Source organism: Nomascus leucogenys, chromosome 3 (genome assembly GCF_006542625.1).
Source record: "Nomascus leucogenys isolate Asia chromosome 3, Asia_NLE_v1, whole genome shotgun sequence".
NCBI lineage: Eukaryota > Metazoa > Chordata > Mammalia > Primates > Hylobatidae > Nomascus > Nomascus leucogenys.
The window spans coordinates 107623592-107644156 of NC_044383.1; the positions used below are offsets into that span (position 1 = coordinate 107623592).

General features: G+C 36.8%; 1 protein-coding gene across 1 annotated transcript in view; it reads right to left on the reverse strand.

Annotated features, from left to right (window-relative positions):
• TBC1D32 (TBC1 domain family member 32) overlaps positions 1–19785 on the reverse strand; it is a 262628-nt gene extending 242843 nt beyond the window's left edge. Inside the window, exons 1-4 of the mRNA XM_030809627.1 lie at positions 19669–19785; positions 19333–19488; positions 5066–5227; positions 1016–1193 (exon numbers count right to left, since the gene is read on the reverse strand). Coding sequence (XP_030665487.1) covers positions 1016–1193; positions 5066–5227; positions 19333–19487 — 495 coding nt within the window. The 5' untranslated portion in view covers position 19488; positions 19669–19785. The remainder of the gene's footprint in view (positions 1–1015; positions 1194–5065; positions 5228–19332; positions 19489–19668) is intronic.
• Positions 19786–20565: the final 780 nt, after the last annotated feature.

A 20565-nucleotide genomic window follows, 5' to 3' on the forward strand; every position in this document is an offset into this window, starting at 1 on the left:
CACACAGTTCCTCAACAAGAAATGATTAAGGGTTACAGCATGAAGAAAATTCACAATCTTTGTCATGTCCTCCATCACATCAGGTAATCAATTTGACTTGTAAAGTTCACTACTCAGCATACTCTCTCCTGCTAAATGATGCAATGGTGGCAATGCACAGCAACATTTAAGTTATGCTTCCAATATTTCCAAAACCATTTTTCCTTCAATCATGCAGTCCCAACTTGACCAATGTACGTATTTGTTCATGTTTTCACCCAAACTCCTCAAATCCCTTCTTGGTATATGGTTAGGATCTATTTTATAGTTATGTCCCTGTGGTATAACTAATTAGGTGAAAAATGTTTGACTAAAAATGCCAGGTGAGATCGACACTAGGGACAGACAGGCTTCTTTTGGCCTGATAGCCTCTGTATACAAGTTCATGGCACATGCATAGGCTCTAGTCTAGCTAGTTTTCCTTGTCTTCTATTAGGGCCAATCCAGCCACTGGCCCATCTTTCTCTTAATTTTGCTGTAGCCAAATGACAAGGGTTCCTATAAACTGGTAGTAGAAAATGTAGTATCTCAAATCTCTTGACATTAAAAAAAGCTTAATGTTTTAAAACTAACAATTCACAACAACTTTCACCTCCAGAGAATGTATAAAGGAAATGTTTTATCATCACACCTAATCTCTATTTTAGTTAAATTTTAATGTAGATTAACTGGGAATAAGATGTTTTAGAGCTTAAGCAGATTTGGTTCAACGCGTTATTTTTTTTAATTCCAACATACATTCGTTTCCTCATATCACCAAGAATTGTCTCAGATATAATGTAGCTACTCACCGAACATAATTCTATAAGATGTTATTTCATGGACTAAATATTTAATATTAGGTTATTTAATTTTATTGTTTATTTTTCTTCTGAATCTTAAGAAGGCAGGAAAAATATGGCTAAGAAATAATTTATTGAAGCTAATTATTATTAAACAGCATTTCAAGACATAAATGCAAAACTAAACAACACACCTGATTGAATGATGAATCACTATCAGAGCAATTGTCTGTGCAGTAACTACGGCTTTTCTCCTTTTGGATATTTTTCTGCCTTTCTTGATTTCGTGTCTCATCTTCTTCAAACTTGTTAATCATAGACTCGACCACAGCTATCATAATGTTCTTCAGGTAATGCATCATTTCTTTGTACCTTTAAATTCAAGGTAGTCTTAATAAGAGAAAGACGATCAGAAATTAAAACAGTCAACTAGTTAAATTATCTAATTTTTTTTCTATAAAAAGGGAAGTCCCTTTAAGAACACAATGCTAAAGAGAAAAATCGAACTCAATTTTTGTTAAAGAAGAAGTGGTAGAACAGAATTCACAAAACAGCAATAAAAATTAAAAGGAATTCAAAAAGTATGTTATTTCCTGGGGTTTTTCATGGCTACATGGATCAAGGTAGTAAAATTAAAAGAACCTAAGGCAACAGGTTTCAATGGCATGGATTCCAATTGCTAGCAACAAAGTCAACTATTAATATTATACTACCAAAACCCAGGCTATTTTACACATCACCTTCATCCTCTTATCTTATACCTATCTCTTTCTCCACCCCTCTCATCCTTTATTTTCTTCCCTTCTCTTCTCCCTTGCCGATACTTTATAGACACCCATAGCCACAACTGAGAGCTCTTGTATACTCCCAAGACCTATATAAGAGTTAAGCTATCAATGTGTCCTTTCAAAAAGAGGCTGGGAAACCCACCCTCAGGATGTTAGGAAAAAGATTCCTGAAATCATTAAGAGTGTGAATTGGATAATATTTAAAATCTCTTTTGGTAGGTCTAAAAATCTCAAAAAGAACTGGTATCAAATTTCTCTACTTTGTAAGTTCAGACTCTCAAGCATCCATATGAATATGAGACCGAAATCCTCACAGGAACTAAGAATAGAATTTTAGAGCTAGAAAGAACCATAAATATAGTCTAGCTCTTTATTTTACAAATGAGGCATATGTGACCTGAACCACTGAAATTTCTATATTTAAAACAAAAAAGGCATAAAGATGTAAGTAAAAATAGTGAATAAATTACAAAATTTGAAATTAGAAAACTTGAATGGGGATTCTGACTATTTTACCAGCCAGCTCTGTCATCATAAATAAGTTTCAATTTCCTCAACTATAAAATGAGATTAAAAATACAATCTAGCTAACCTATTTCATATGACTATAGCAAGAAATAAACATATGTGTATGTGTATATATATACACATATATATCCAAAATGATAATAAATACCTGTATAGTGTGTGTGTGTATATATACATGTATTTATTATCATCAAAATAATGAAAATACACTAGGAAAATATGTACAGAAATGTCCTTTTCTGTATAATTCTGGATAATGGGTCACTGCAACTCTATAAATCAAAAGAAGAAAAGGCAGTTTATCTCTCATAAGAGAAATCAAACCTGCTGGGAAATCTGAATAGAAATCATAGACTGAGATTTTATATAAAAAGTATAAAATATATTTTAAAATTTTGTTAGATATAATTTCTACATAATTTAAAATATATTAATATATTTAAATGTAATATTTAATATGTATATCATATAGAACTATAAGTTCTAAAATATATGTATTTAACATATTTCTTTAAGTACCAGAAATTACGAGAAAACACAAAAATACTGAAAGCAGATGGAAATAAATTAGGAACCGCTAGGGGGAGAAACATACAGAAGATAACTCAATAAAGGTAACAGAGTCCGAGGAATATCCCAGTTTGATGTAAAGGGACATAAAGAACAAAAAGAAGTCCTGAGATACACACACTAATTTGCAAAGTATAGGTAAGGATAACTGAGCCTGGAGGCCCAGCTTCTGTCTCTATAGATTCTGCACAGCAAAAAACAGGGAAACAAAACAGTGCCCTGGCAGCAATCAATACACATCCACCAAAAGCTGTTCTCTCCTTCCACGGTGATTGAATTCTAGCTGGTCACAGGACTAAACTACACTCCCCAGCCTCCTTTGCAGCTAGGTAAAGCTGTGTGAACAACATAAAGTCCCTATCCCCTTAAAACTTATAATCTGGTGATTTAATAAAGAAGTATAAAAGTAAATCTTAATGATACACAGGGTAGGGATAATGGTACTTAAAATCCATAGAAAATCTATAAGTTTCGCTTTGAACATGAATGTTTCCAACAGACCTTTTAGAAAAGATCAGCATAAATTGTGCTGTAAGAAATACTAACAAAATGGCCACAGGCAGTAGCTAATAATTCTAAAAAGGAAATTAAAAAATAATGTCATATTATCAATATCAAGAGTTAAATGAACTAAAACTCATTAGCAGCCATTGCAGTTTTGAAAAGACTAAGAAAAAAAGATATAAAATAGAATATAAACACCACTGAGTAGATTCCTTCATGCTTTGCAAGTTTTAAAGACTACAGAAAGAAAAAGCTCTAAGAAATAGTGAATAAAAACCACATCAATTAACTACGAAATTCTACAGAGTAAGTACTTCCACTCATTATATGAGGAATAGTGTATATTATATAGATCCTACAAATGAATTCTTCTGTGTGCAAACATCTGTTTAAAAAATAAATATAAAAACATTTAATTACAAAAATACTTTATAATTATAACAATTGAAATGCTGTTTACAGATGTAGTGTTGCTACATTAGCCCTAAGTGATTTCTAAAGAATCACCAAAAAAAAGAAAAAAAACTGGAAAAAAAAAAGCTGTACAATGTAAAATCTTTCATCCATGGTTCATAAAGTGGAAAATAAACATTTACTGAGTCATTTAAAATCTTTGTGAGGTAATTATTACCGTATTAATTTTAACACATGGATGAACTGAAACACAGGAAAATCAAATAGCTTAAGTAAAGATAAAAACTAATTTCCTAGCAGTACCATATAAAATTCTGCTCTTACCATGAAAATACTTTCATTAACTGTCTAATAAAGTATTTTAGTATTCCTTCTAGAATTAAGTTTAACGATACTGCTAGAAACAGACTTACTAGGAATTATATTATCCAAAGATAAAGGTGATTCTATTTTTGGTTTTCTCCAAATCAAGAAATAAGAAATCTCAGCCTCTATAACTTATGCTTGATATAGACTAGTGCATCGAACTTGCTAAATTTACTAAAATAGCTGTATGATGTCACTTTGTCAATTACTAACATATTAATTTAAATAATACAATCAGTTGTCCCAGAGGAAGAGCTCTTGTCCAAAATAATTTTTTAAAGTGTAACTAATTAAAAGTAAATTAGATTTAATACTTTAAAATACAGTCAGTAATATAAGCTCAGGTATATATTCAAACGTCTCTGATACTGGAAATATGAACCACAGCAAGTTTTCAAATGACATCATGTAATTCAACATCTTTTCATTATAACATTGACGAGAAAAAAAAATTGATGATGGCATCCTGCCTAGGGCTGGTTCCCACTTTGTGCCCTGAGAAGCCAGGCAGGATAGGCTACCAGCAACTCTGAAGTGGAATAATTATTCCAGTTAAATAATTATCTTGCTCTTATTAATCTTTCTTAAACGTATATATAGCTCATACTTATTTCAATGTTTAATATTAGAAGTGTTTTTATCTTTATTTAGAAGTTTGGTGATGTTTCTTTGACCAGAAATATACTGTAGGAACTTAACTGTTTATATTAATTAACCTAGACCCCAAAAAAACTGAAGGAGCAAGTTATGCAAATATTTAGGAAAAACAGCAGGCAAGACCACAGTGGCTAGAGCAGTACGAGAGAAAAAAATGGTAAGAAATGGGGTAGGAGAGGGAGCAGAAGGCCCATGGTAGGCCTCGTTGGCTACAAAAAGAATTCTGGGTTTTACTCAAAAGGAGATGGGAAGCCTTTGGAGAGTCTGGGTGAAAGGGTGTCATGAGCTGACTCGTTGTTTTAAAGAATCATTCTGGCTGCTATGAGGGAAATAGACTGTGAGGGACAGAGATCAGGGTGCTGTCAAGAAGTCTTATTGAAGGAGGTTATTTGAAGATATTATTATGGCCATACTCACTCTTTAGATTCCTGAGTTCTTTTAGTGACCTGCTGTACAACTGTATCATAGCCGCATTCTTCACCCTGATTCCGATCAGATGTGCATTTTTCCATTTCTTCTTCAATCATAGAACCCAAAGTGTTGCCTATATGCTGTCTGAGGTATTTCACGAATTCATAGCTGAAACAAATATTTAGAAAATAAATGTGGTAAATATCATAAGCATATTCAGAAAAAAAAATCAACACAGAAAGGTAACATATTAAGATTTCTTACCTTAAACTAGGATTAAATTAGTCATTCATCACAAATCATCAAGCTAATCTACAAATTTTTGGCTTTTTTTTTTTCTGAGACACTTGGCAAAAATCATCATTTAAAGATTACCACAGTAGGGAAAAACAAATTTCAGAAGCAGCCCAAACTTTCAGCAGGTTAGAAGTCTCTTCACATTTCTTTTTTATGCCCCTATCTTTAACATGTGACAGTGAAGAGTATGAAAAGCAGTTGTTAAGGATTTTCAGTTATTCAAGCTGATGAGGAAAATCATCTAGAATATAGTAATCATGAAATAAGAAATTGGAAAAAGTTAACTTCCATCATCAGAAGAGTTTTGTGTACATTTTGAAAGTAGTAACTGATGTAATTTCCACCTAAACAGTTCTTATGTTACTAAGATTATCACTATTATTAAATTCAAGACACACTTTGCCATTGGTATTTAAAGTCCTCATAGATTCCAATTTATCCTACCAGATCTATGTCCAATTACTACCTTACACATGCCCAACTCTCCATGTGACGTTTATTCCCAATACCTTTGAAAACATTATTTCGCCCACTTAGAGTGTTTTACCAACCCTCCTATAGATTGTCTTCTACAGCCTAAAATGCTACCTTCCGATAAAAGCTTTCCTTGTTTCTCAACAACTGATACCCTTTCTCACCTAAGACCCAAAAGTACTCTGTCCTTCTCTATTAGCATGCAAAACATTTTCTTGGATGCAGTTATATGACCTGCGTTATCCCCTGCTTCATTCCTGACCACCTCTACACCCAGATTTCTACATTGTTGACAGACTTGACAACAGAACAAATCCACTTATCTATCGCCTGCAATATCTTGTACATAGTAGACACTTTATAAATACCTGTTAGGTTGAAATATAGCATTTGGGGAAAGGTTTATCTCTTCATTTTCTACATCAGTGGCTGTGAATTTGAATTTGCTTATCTTTTCTAAATGTTTGTTTTAGTTGTTAATTCCTTGTTCACGTAATGTCTATTAACAAATTTCTGATGACATTATCCTATAATTACACCCCCCATATATGGCCTCTTATCCTTCCTATAATTTGCCTATAAGAAAAAGAGAAGAGGAATGAAAAGAAGAAAAAAAAAAAAAGAAAGTGTACAGCAAAAAGCACTCTCCTCTTTCCAACTACCCACCACATTTTTGGCACTAACAGCATTATTTGTCAATACTCCCAAACTTGACAACATAGAATGCTCTTTAATGTCTGCATCTTCTGCACCCCTTGCCCATCCACTCAATCATATCCATGCAGTCACCAACATGTGTTAATGTTCCTGTACATCCCTGGCTTTCATCACTGCCTCCCTTTTTTCTCTATCAATCAGTACAAAGCCATATCACTTCAAACAGAGATTACTACAGCAGCCTTCTTGTTTAACTTCTCACTTCCCTCTCTCCTGTCATATTTTCTTCCCTCTCATATTCATCCCAAACACTGTAGTCATATTAGCCTTCCGAAAGAACTTATTTTATTATTTCAGTCAGAGCTAGAGCCATTTTACTCATACCAATACCTCATACCATGTCATGCATGCACATAATGCCTCAATAAATATTTGCTGAATTTAAAACAACTGGCTGCCTATTATCTTTCATGGTCAAATACTGCTACCTAATCAATCAAATCTTTTTATAAGAGTACCTCTACTTAAACGAGGCTACATTCAAAATTCTCAACAAATCTCCAACCATGTTGATCTTCACATGAGAAAGTGATAAACTGGCCGGGTGCAGTGACTCACGCCTGTGATCCCAGCACTTTGAGAGGCCAAGGTGGGCAGATCACGAGGTCAGGAGATCGATACCATCCTGGCCAGGATGGCGAAATCCCATTTCTACTAAAAATACAAAAATTAGCTGGGCATGGTGGCATGTGCCTATAGTCCCAGTTACTTGGGAGGCTGAGGCAGGAGAATCACTTGAACCCAGGAGGCGGAGGTTGCAGTGAGCCAAGATTGCGCCACTGCACTCCAGCTTGGTGACAGAGCAAGACTCCATCTCAAAAAAAAAAAAAAAGGTGATAAACTAACTTGTAAGTAACTACCATGCTAAACTCTGTGCTAAGCACTTTATTGATATTATTTTATTTACCATATGATAGGTAAAATAGATGAGGACACAGATTCAAAACATGAAAAAACCTTCTTAAATTCATAGGCTACTAATTCATTCACTTTACTCCAAAGCCCATGTTAATCCCATAATCCTGGAGTCCTAAAGATGTAAAAATATCAGAAGTGTTATAAGATATTTTGTAGTTGTAAATTGAGTGAAAAGGGAAATAAATAAATGTAATACTCATATCTTTACCAATTTGTATATTATTTCAATTTCTTTCATTTTGCAACAAAAATTACATTTTATTCCCCCAAAATTATAACTAGCATATTAAATTTAAAAGTATAATTTACTTAAATATTTTAATTATTGATTGAATTTCCTTTAAAATGTTCAATATTTATATTCGATGTTTAGATAGTAAATTCTATGCTTTAAGGGAATAAGTATTAAGAATAGCAGAAGAGGAAGACGAAGCTATTTTGTAAATCTAACGCCTTATAACATTAGATTGAAATAGCAAACATTAATTTTCAGAAATACAGTCCAAGAAAAACAAAACCCAAAGTTTACTGAGTCATATATCATAGAAAACAGCCTCTAATCATCATGTAAATAGTCTGCGCTTCTTTTGGTAATTCATCATCGCCTTATATTATTTGAAGATTTTCCCATATACATGGAAACTTCGTATCTATACTAAATATTTATTCATTATTTCATTTGTGTATGTCTAATTATAAACCAAATCTTTGCACATTCCATACAAAACAGTGAAATCACATTGGTAAGAAAAAAAATCAAAAATTAAGGTTTCAAGAGAACCCTTTAAATATGTCCTCAATTTTGTAATATCTGACAACGCCCATACTGCTTCTACACACAGTTGGCTCTGAGACAGATGTGGCAGATGTGCATGATGAGGTAAGTCAAAAAAGCTCTTTGGGCTGGGCACAGTGGCTCACGCCTGTAATCCCAGTACTTTGGGAGGCCGAGTCAGGTGGATCACCTGAGGACAGGAGTTCAAGACCAGCCTGGGCAACACGGTGAAACCCCATCTCTACTAAAAATACAAAAAAATTAGCTGGGCATGGTGGCACATGCTTATAATCCCAGCTACTTGGGAGGCTGAGGCAGGAGAATCGCTTGAGCCCAAAAGGTGGAAGTCACAGTGAGCCGAGATTCTGCCATTACACTCCAGCCTGGGTGATAGAGCAAGACTCCGTCTCAAAAAAAATAAATAAATAAAAAGCTCTTTGTTCTCCACCACAACCATGCGTCACAACCAGGAACCCAATGAATCAAGAATCAGAACATCTGATATTTCAATTCCATAAAAGTATCACTGCTTTCCAAAAAGAACAAAGCTGGAGGCATCAAGCTACCTGACTTCAAACTATACCACAAGGCTAACCAAAACAGCACGGTACTGGTACCAAGACAGATATATAGACCAATGGAACAAAACAGAGGCCTCAGAAATAATGCCACACATGTAAAACCATCTGATCCTTGACAAACCTGACAAAAGCAATGGGGAAAGGATTCCCTATTTAATAAGTGGTGTTGGGAAAACTGGCTAGCCATATGCAGAAAGCTGAAACTGGATCCCTTCCTTATGCCTTATACAAAAATTAATTCAAGATGGTTTAAAGACTTAAACCTAACACCTAAAACCATAAAAATCCTAGAAGAAAACTTGGGCAATACCATTCAGGACATAGGCAGGGGCAAAGACTTCATGACTAAAACACCAAAAGCAATGGCAACAAAAGACAAAATTGACAAATGGGATCTAATTAAACTAAAGAGCTTCTGCATAGCAAAAGAAACTATCACCCGAGTGAACAGGCAACCTACAGAATGGGAGAAAATTTTTGCAATCTATTCATCTGACTAAGGGCTAATATCCAGAATCTACAAAGAATTTAAACAAATTTACAAGAAAAAAACAACTCCATCAAAAAGTGGGTGAAGCATATGAACAGACACTTCTGAAAAGAAGACATTTACGCAGCCAACAAACAGGAAAAAATGCTCATTATCACTGGTCATTAGAGAAATGCAAATCAAAACCACAATGAGAAGTATAACTCTTGGGTATGCTTTGTTATGAAGCCCAATCTGTAAGCAACACAAAGGATGTATCTGTAATCGAGGCCGTGAGGAAATTTAACACAAGCACATTAACAAAATGTAGTCAATAAAGCTAAAAAAAAACACAATTCTAAAATAAAAGACACATCAAAAAAATCCCTATAGAGAAGGAATGGGTACAGCTAGACAGGAGGAGTAAGTTCTAGTGTTCTATTCTAGGGTAGGATGAGCATAGTAACAATAACACATTATACAGTTTCAAATACCTAGAAGGAAGATACTGAATTGAAAGAAATGACAAATGTCTGAGATGATGAATACACTAATTACCTTGATCTGACCACTATACATGTATGGAAACATCACTATGTACTCCATAAATACGTTCAATTATTATTTGTCATTTTAAAAATAAAATTCATTTTTTAAAAAATCTCCACCATTTAGCAACAGCTGTAAACAGCAAATATCCTGGAAAACTTTTTTTTTTTATTATTATACTTTAGATTTTAGGGTACATGTGCACAATGTGCAGGTTTGTTACCTATGTATCCATGTGCCATGTTGGCTTGCTGCACCCATTAACTCGTCATTTAGCATTAGGTATATCTCCTAATGCTGTCCCTCTCCCCTCCCCCCAACCCACAACAGTCCCCGGAGTGTGATGTTCCCCTTCCTGTGTCCATGAGTTCTCATTGTTCAATTCCCACCTATGAGTGAGAACATGCGGTGTTTGGTTTTTTGTCCTTGTGATAGTTTACTGAGAATGATGGTTTCCAGTTTCATCCATGTCCCTACAAAGGACATGAACTCATCATTTTTTATGGCTGCATAGTATTCCATGGTGTACATGTGCCACATTTTCTTAATCCAGTCTATCGTTATTAGACATTTGGGTTGGTTCCAAGTCCTTGCTATTGTGAATAGTGCTGCAACAAACATACGTGTGCATGTGTCTTTATAGCAGCATGATTTATGGTCCTTTGGGTATATACCCAGTAATGGGATGGCTGGGTCAAATGGTATTTCTAGTTCTAGATCCCTGAGGAATTGCCACACTGACTTCCACAATGGTTGAACTAGTTTACAGTCCCACCAACAGTGTAAAAGTGTTCCTATTTCTCCACATCCTCTCCAGCACCTGTTGTTTCCTGACTTTTTAATGATCGTCATTCTAACTGGTGTGAGATGGTATCTCACTGTGGTTTTGATTTGCATTTCTCTGATGGCCAGTGATGATGAGCATTTTTTCATGTGTTTTTTGGCTGCATAAATATCTTCTTTTGAGAAGTTTCTGTTCATGTCCCTTGCCCACTTTTTGATGGGGTTGTTTGTTTTTTTCTTGTAAATTTGTTTGAGTTCATTGTAGATTCTGGATATTAGCCCTTTGTCAGATGAGTAGGTTGCAAAAATTTTCTCCCATTCTATAGGTTGCCTGTTCACTCTGATGGTAGTTTCTTTTGCTGTGCATAAGCTCTTTAGTTTAATTAGATCCCATTTGTCAATTTTGGCTTTTGTTGCCATTGCAGAACTGAAGGAAATAGAGACACAAAAAACCCTTCAAAAAATTAATGAATCCAGAAGCTGGTTTTTTGAAAAGATCAACAAAATTGATAGACTGCTAGCAAGACTAATAAAGAAGAAATGAGAGAAGAATCAAATAGATGCAATAAAAAATGAAAAAGGGGTTATCACCACCGATCCCACAGAAATACAATCTACCATCAGAGAATACTACAAACACCTCTACGCAAATAAACTAGAAAATCTAGAAGAAATGGATAAATTCCTCAACAAATACACTCTCCCAAGACTAAACCAGGAAGAAGTTGAATCTCTGAATAGACCAATAACAGGCTCTGAAATTGTGGCAATAATCAACAGCTTACCAACCAAAAAGAGTCCAGGACCTGATGGATTCACAGCCGAATTCTACCAGAGGTACAAGGAGGAACTGGTACCATTCCTTCTGAAACTATACCAATTGATAGAAAAAGAGGGAATCCTCCCTAACACATTTTATGAGGCCAGCATCATCCTGATACCAAAGCCTGGCAGAGACATAACCAAAAAAGCGAATTTCAGACCAATATCCTTGATGAACATTGATGCAAAAATCCTCAATAAAATACTGGCAAACTGAATCCAGCAGCACATCAAAAAGCTTATACACCATGATCAAGTGGACTTCATCCCTGGGATGCAAGGCTGCTTCAACATATGCAAATCAATAAATGTAATCCAGCATATAAACAGAACCAATGACAAAAACCACATGATTATCTCAATAGATGCAGAAAAGGCCTTTGACAAAATTCAACAACCCTTCATGCTAAAAACTCTCAATAAATTAGGTATTGATGGGACGTATCTCAAAATAATAAGAGCTATCTATGACAAACCCACAGCCAATATCATACTGAATGGGCAAAAACTGGAAGCATTCCCTTTGAAAACTGGCACAAGACAGGGATGCCCTCTCTCACCACTCCTATTCAACATAGTGCTGGAAGTTCTGGCCAGGGCAATCAGGCAGGAGAAGGAAATAAAGGGTATTCAATTAGGAAAATAGGAAGTCAAATCATCCCTGTTTGCAGATGACATGATTGTATATCTAGAAAACCCCATTGTCTCAGCCCAAAATCTCCTTAAGCTGATTAGCAACTTCAGCAAAGTCTCAGGATACAAAATCAATGTACAAAAATCACAAGCATTCTTGTACACCAATCACAGACAAACAGAGAGCCAAATCATGAGTGAACTCCCATTCACAATTGCTTCAAAGAGAATAAAATACCTAGGAATCCAACTTACAAGGGATGTGAAGGACCTCTTCAAGGAGAACTACAAACCACTGCTCAATGAAATAAAAGACGATACAAACAAATGGAAGAACATTCCATGCTCATGGGTTGGAAGAATCAGTATCGTGAAAATGGCCATACTGCCCAAGGTAATTTATAGATTCAATGCCATCCCCATCAAGCTACCAATGACTTTCTTCACAGAATTGGAAAAAACTACTTTAAAGTTCATATGGAACCAAAAAAGAGCCCGCATCGCCAAGTCAATCCTAAGCCAAAAGAACAAAGCTGGAGGCATCACGCTACCTGACTTCAAACTATACTACAAGGCTACAGTAACCAAAACAGCATGGTCCTGGTACCACAACAGAGACATAGTTCAATGGAACAGAACAGAGCCCTCAGAAATAATGCTGCATATCTACAACTATCTGATCTTTGACAAACCTGACAAAAACAAGCAATGGGGAAAGGATTCCCTATTTAATAAATGGTGCTGGGAAAACTGGCTAGCCATATGTAGAAAGCTGAAACTGGATCCCTTCCTTACACCTTATACAAAAATTAATTCAAGATGGATTAAAGACTTAAATGTTAGACCTAAAACCATTAAAATCCTACAAGAAAACCTAGGCAATACCATTCAGGACATAGGCGTGGGCAAGGACTTCATGTCTAAAACACCAAAAGCAATGGCAACAAAAGCCAAAATTGACAAATGGGATCTAATTAAACTAAAGAGCTTCTGCTCAGCAAAAGAAACTACCATCAGAGTGAACAGGCAACCTATAGAATGGGAGAAAATTTTTGCAACCTACTCATCTGACAAAGGGCTAATATCCAGAATCTACAATGAACTCAAACAAATTTACAAGAAAAAAACAAACAACCCCATCAAAAAGTGGGCAAAGGACATGAACAGACACTTCTCAAAAGAAGACATGTATGCAGCCAAAAAACACATGAAGAAATGCTCATCATCACTGGCCATCAGAGAAATGCAAATCAAAACCACAGTGAGATACCATCTCACACCAGTTAGAATGGCCATCATTAAAAAAGCAGGATACAACAGGTGCTGGAGAGGATGTGGAGAAATAGGAACACTTTTACACTGTTGGTGGGACTGTAAACTAGTTCAACCATTGTGGAAGTCAGTGTGGCGATTCCTCAGGGATCTAGAACTAGAAATACCATTTGACCCAGCCATCCCATTACTGGGTATATACCCAAAGGACTATAAATCATGCTGCTATAAAGACACATGCACATGTATGTTTATTGCGGCACTATTCACAATAGCAAAGAGTTGGAACCAACCAAAATGTCCAACAACGATAGACTGGATTAAGAAAATGTGGCACATATACACCATGGAATACTATGCAGCCATAAAAAATGATGAGTTTGTGTCCTTTGTAGGGACATGGATGAAACTGGAAAACATCATTCTCAGTAAACTATCGCAAGGACAAAAAACCAAACACCGCATGTTCTCACTCATAGGTGGGAATTGAACAATGAGAACTCATGGACACAGGAAGGGGAATATCACATTCCAGGGACTGTTGTGGGGTGGGGGGAGGGGGGAGGAACAGCATTAGGAGATACACCTAATGCTAAATGACGAGTTAATGGGTGCAGGAAATCAACATGGCACATGGATACATATGTAACAAACCTGTACATTGTGCACATGTACCCTAAAACCTAAAGTATAATAAAAAATAAAAATAAAAATAATAAAACCTAAAAAGACAGCTGTTTGTTAATAAAGAAAGACATGTGGAGTGGAGCTCACCACATTTCAGAAGCAGCTCAATTAAAATATAAGCAATGTGTCTGATGATCAGTAGTAACTGATAATTTGAAATTCTTCACATTTACATTGAAAAACTTTACCAAATTGAGTAAAACAACATTCACTTTTTCCATTCTCCTTTTGCCAGATTTCTTACCTATATTTCCGAAGAAAATGCAATAATTTTTTTTGTAGGATAAACTTCTGACATGTTCATAATGTTTATATAAAAATACGGAGAGGTTACTCTTACAACATAAGTACATTAAAAAATCTCATTGGTAAACTTCGTTTCAAAAAAGTCATCCTTTTAGCTATTTAAAAAGGCAAGAGGTTGGAAGCAGTGGCTCACGCCTGTAATCCCAACACTTTGGGAGGCCAAGGTGGGCAGATCACCTGAGATCAGGAGTTCAAGACCAGCCTGGCCAACATGGTGAAACCCGGTCTCTACTAAAAATACAAAAATTAGCCAGGCATGGTAGCAAACACCTGTAATCCCAGGTACTTGGGAGGCTGAGGCAAGAGAATCACTTGAACCCTGGAGGCAGAGGTTGCAGTGAGCTGAGATCATGCCATTGCACTCCAGCCTGGGGGACAAGAGCGAGACGTTGTCTCAAAAAAATAAACAAATAAAAAAATAAAAAGGCAAGAAATATTCAATCATACATGGAAAAAATTATCACTAATTTTTTAAAAAACATTTTATTAGTGGTTATGAATTGTAATGTTGACATGAGGAATTCTTAAAATAGGCTATTATTTTAGAATCATAGAATTTATTATATGATGAACTTAATCTTATATATCACATTAGTATATATAAGGCCATATAATAGAAAGAATGAGTATTTTACATCTCCTACAACTTTTTAGGTCAAAAAATAAGCTTTTGGCTCATAATAAACAGTTACTAGGAATGCATTCATTAATTACAGAAGCACACATAATTCTTTGTAATTTTCTCCATGCAGGTAAATCACCTTACAGAATGAACACTTTCTTATTTTATTTTATTTTATTTTATTTTGTTTTATTTTGTGACAGGGTCTCGCCCTGTTACCTAGGCTCACTGCAGCCTTGACATTCTGGGCACAAGAGATCCTCCCACCTCAGCCTTCTGAGTAGCTGGGACTACAGGCACACACCACTGCACCCAACTAATTTTTATATTTTTTGTAGAGACAGGGTTCTGCCATGTTGTCCAAGCTGGTTTTGAACTCCTGGTGTTAAGTGATCTGCCCACCTCGACTTCTCAAAGTGCTGGGTTTACAGGCGTAAGCCAGTGAGCCCAGCCCAGAGGGAATATTTTCTTGAAGTTACCACTTAAACATACTAGAGTTCTCTAATTAAAAAGCCACTGGTGAATTCTTCTGTAAAACAAAGAATAATACCCAATTCAATAAATATTACTGTGGTCCCTCTGTATCAAAAACATATCAAGTGAGAAGGTTATAAAGGTGACCCTCTGCATTAGACACTGTTAAAATCATTAGAATTGGTAGGTACTTTTAAAAAACAACAAAACACCATTTCTCACTGAAATGCCAGTAACTATGCTCTAATTCTGAGGTCTCAACTCTAACTGCACATTAGACTTACATAGAAAGCTTTGTTTTAAAACCTCCAGGGCCCAGCCTCTACCACTTCCCTCTGCCAAAACCTCCAGGCAATTTTGATTTATCTGTGGTAGGGACTAAACATCAGTATTTTTCTAAATAGCCCCCAGATGGTACCAGTGCAGCAAAGGTTGAAAAGCAATGCTGCTTTATAGGGAGCCAGTCTGCGTGTAAAAATTTACACAACACATACACACATAATGAAAGCAACGCACTCTTCTCTCTCTCCCCTCCCACCAGGCCTCAAATCCTTTCTGCCATTCTTAGAGAAAAGCGGGAGAGCTTGGATCTTTTAGAGAGTGTATACGGTTTACTGTAGAAAAAGAGAAGTGCCTATGAAAAGCAGAGATAGTATGTTAGCTGTCTCATAAAACAAATGCCTACATATGGCTGTACTGCCTACGCTGCAGTTTCTCCCCAAATGACACTTTCCCTCACTTTATTATACCACCTGAAATTACATTAACTGTCTTAAAAACCATCTTCTTACAAAAATGTTAACAGTCCAGCAACAATTTCCCCATAAGTCTTTTTGTTTTTTTGTTTTTTTTTTGAGACGGAGTCTCTCTCCCTCTGTCACCCAGGCTGGAGTGCAGTGGCACGATCTCGGCTCACTGCAACCTCCACCTCCCGGGGTCAAGCAATTCTCCTGCCTCAGCCTCCTGAGTTAGCTGGGATTACCAGCACCCACTACCATGACCCGCTAACTTTTTTTTTTTTTTTTTTTGTATTTTCAGTAGAGACAGGGTTTCACCATGTTGGCTAGGCTGGTCTTGAACTCCTGAACTCAAGTGATTCACCTGCCTTGGCCTCTCAAAGTGCTGGGATTACAGGCATGAGCCACCATGCCCAGCCTCCCCTATAAGTCTTTTAATTACATTATTTTTCTTGCTAATTACAGGCCAACATCACTTGGATTTAAGGAATCAATGTTCTAATAGTGGAGGTGGAAAAATGAGTAATTCTAAAATAAACACTTTGGAAAGGAAGACACACCTAAGTGACTCTAGAATAAGTGTTGAAGGAGAGCAGGTCACTGAAAGAAAGAGAAATGGAAATACGAGCACCTGAAATAACTGACCTTTAAGATCCCTTCCAACTCTGAGATTGTAAAATTCTATGGAGAGACCAAAGTTAAGCAGCTCCTCTTTTCCTTTCTCACATAAAAGAGTTCCCTCCTCCTAAGACACAGATCTCAGGCTACTGCAACTAAGACATTATAAATTTTACCCTATTATTAAGACTAAAAATGACTTTTAGGATTCAACATTGTCTTACCTTTAAGACTATAAACTAGCTATAATTTGAGTCTCTCTGGATTGTTTTTTAGGAGGCCACAAGTAAATCTCTTTAGTAAATAGTAACGATTAACTGTGCATGTCATTCAACAAGCATTTATTTAATCTACCTAATGAGCTGTTGAAGGGTAATACAGTATTACAAGAGTCATTAGACTTCAGAGAGGAACTACAATGACCCAATTTTAACTTGAAAAAAAGTTTTAAATTGATACAGATAAAGCAATAATTGTAGGCAAACGTGTAGCTTTAAATGCTTCTATTAAAAAAGAAAAAAGAACTGCAAATTAATGAGCTAGTATTCAGTACAATAAAGTTAAAGGTTTCCCACATAGAAAAAAATAAAGAGCAGAAATTGATAAAACAAAAAATAATATATGTGTCTATATAACGAGGAGAAAAAGCCAAAAGTTGGTTCTTCGAAAAGGCTAATAAACTTCTAGCATAACAGATGAAGAGCAAAAATGGGAAGATACAAATAAAAATAAAAGGGAACATGACTACAGATACTGGAAATACTAAAAAGATAACAAGATATTCATGAAAATCTTTTTATAAATAAGTTTGAAAATCTAGATGAAATGGCCAAATTCCCAGAATATGATCCTAGCAAAAACTTACTCAGTAATTTACAGATGATTTAAACAACTCTATGTAAAATAAAAACCAGAAATGAAATCCCAAACATAATGCTTTATGTGGATGTGTGTAAGGGAAATTATTACATGAGCTTACAAAACATTAATCACCCAACCTATATTTGAAAAAGTTCTAATTTTTCTATACTCCACTGTTTAATAAATCTGTAGCTAACCAGTAAAAGCTAGTGTCTGGTAGCTCCAAAATAAATAACGTTATCATCTAATAACAGGTATTAGTAGTGAATTTAAAAATAAACAAGAAAATCATGGAAATACAAAAGAAAAAGAAACCGTATGTATAATCATAAATACTAAACAAATTAGAAACTCCATATTAATGAAGATACCTTTCACACTTTTTAAAACTCAATTGAGAAGGTAGTGAAAACTGTAAATACTCCCCCTATAAAACTGCAAGTAAACACAAACTTGTACATAGAATTTTAAAGAACTCAAAAATGCCCTGATGCACATATATGATATTGATAGGAGTTCCAGTTAAGTAGAACTTCAGGGTACCCAAGGGTATCCAAGAGTCAGTAAAGGTAGTATAACTAGAAAAACTTCCAACGTCATCTCTGTCAGATCAAAATGAAATGCAAACACTGGGTTAAAAACACTAGTAATAATAATGAATGGAGGCACCTGGAGGTAGACTTGTAAATTCAGAGGCTTAACTGAAATTATATGAACCAAAAGAAAAACGTAAGTCTCTAAAGATCTTCAAGATCTACCTCAAATGGCACCTCTCTCATTAAACCTCTTTTCCCTACTGCTCCCACACACAGAGCACTCTGACCCCCCTTCTCTGTCTCTTATATTTCTGACATGTATCACAGACATTTAGTTAATGTGGCTTACTCCTCTAGACAAACTTAAGAAACTATTCCAGAGGAAACTAATGATCTCACTTCGGTATTCCCTTTGCAGTGCTCAGAGTGAGTAATTCGTGCGGCCACTTAAAATATCAGCAAAGGAACAAAGATCGTTGGAACTCATTGCTTTTAAGTACTGTATAGTGACAGGAATCCCTTGAAATTGTGGAAGTATTCTTTCAAAGAGCATGAATAATTTATAATTAATATTACTGTGCTGCCCGGGTGAGGCGCGGGGGAATGGATTATTAGGATATGCTGGCTGTGGCAGTAAAAATATACAGGCGGCGGCCGGGCGTGGTGGCTCACGCCTGTAATCCCAACACTTTGGGAGGCCTAGATGGGCGGATCACTTGAGGTCGGGAGTTCGAGACCAGCCTGGCCCACATGGTGAAACACCGTCTTTACTAAAAATACAAAAGTTAGCCGGCCGCGGTGGCAGGCACCTGCAATCCCAGCTACTTGGGAGGCTGAGGCTGGAGAATCGCTTGAACCCGGGAGGCGGAGGTTGTAGTGAGCTGAGATCGAGCCATTGCACTCTGGCCTGGGCGACACAGCGAGACTCCCCCTCAAAAAATATATAGAGAAAGGCGGCAGAAGCTTTAGGAAATAAGAATAAATGTTAAATAAATTCGACGTTTGTGGCAAATAAGAGAAAAAGTAAACCTCCAAGTTGGGCACTATTTTAAAAACAATAAATAAATTAACACTGTTGACCCTTCTCTGGACCTTCTCTGGATCAATGGTTTGCAGGCTTAAGACATCAAAAGCAATTTTACTTGTGAAAATTTTCATCAGTTTCCTCCAGATGTAAAAGAATCTCCTCGGCACACTCCAGGGAAGGGGCACCCGTGATTTTCTCCTTCACGCTCTGGAACAACTGCCTCAGCATCGCCTGCAGCATCGCCTGGTCGTCACTGGAGAAATGGGCCATCCTGTTGGAATCAAACGCCCACTCTCATTACTCCAGGTCCGAGAAAAAGCCGCGCACTGCGCACGCGCACCCCCACCCAGCCCCGGCTACGTGCGGCGTCGTTCCCAGGGAGACCGCGGCGAGCGCCTGTGCTTGGGCCCTCAGCTGCCAGCGCGTCATTTTGGAAAACGAGTCACCTTACTTTGGGGCAGCAGGGGTCCGCGAGGTCTCGCCTCTGGTACTCGTAGTTGCTAGCCTTCAGTACCAGCAGACCTCAGGCTCTCCCGACTAACAACAAAAGAGACATCAGGAATGATCTGATGGGAGGACCCGACGACGGAACGTCACGATGCGCGTGACGTCAGCTCGCTGATGTGGCTTCCGCGGTGGGAGGGAGTGCAACCAGGTGACCTGGGGGCGCCCAGAAAATGTTCGAGTGAGCCACTCTTCATCGCCGCCGCGTTGTAGGTGAGAGGGAAGAGAGTACGAAGAGAAAGTGATCAATAAAAGAAAGATGGTAGAAGTGAAACTGAAAGTAGCCTGACAAGCCTCAATTGAAGAGTGAATGGTTTTGAAAAGTTGCAGTGTTGTTTTCCTCTAACGGCTAACACCTACTGAGCTCGTACGCCTTACCAAACACTTTCCTTACCAAGCGCCTTGCTAGGAGCTATGAAGTAGACTCCCTCATTGAGTAACAAAGAGAAAAATAAATTAACGATTACAATACAGTGCAATTAAATGTCATGCTAGAAAAAAGAATGTGCCAAGTCGGTGCTGTGGAGACCCAGAATTAGTTTCAACCCAATAGAGGAGTTGAGGAAAGAAGCAAAGAGAGCAAACTGGACATGCAAAGAATAGGGGCCTCAGAGTGTAGGATATACTGGCACTTGAGGTAATCGGGTTAGAAAGAGGAGGTGAGGAAGCTAAAGAAGTAAATTGGTCACATCTGGAAGGGTCTAATCTTTTGGCACATTAAGGGATTCGAGATTTTTCTGCAAGTAGTAGGATGCAATGGGATTCCAGAGAGACACCATGTGATGGTATCACATATAAAGATCGTTCTGCAGGAAGCTGCAGTGGATATTCATGGTCCCTCATC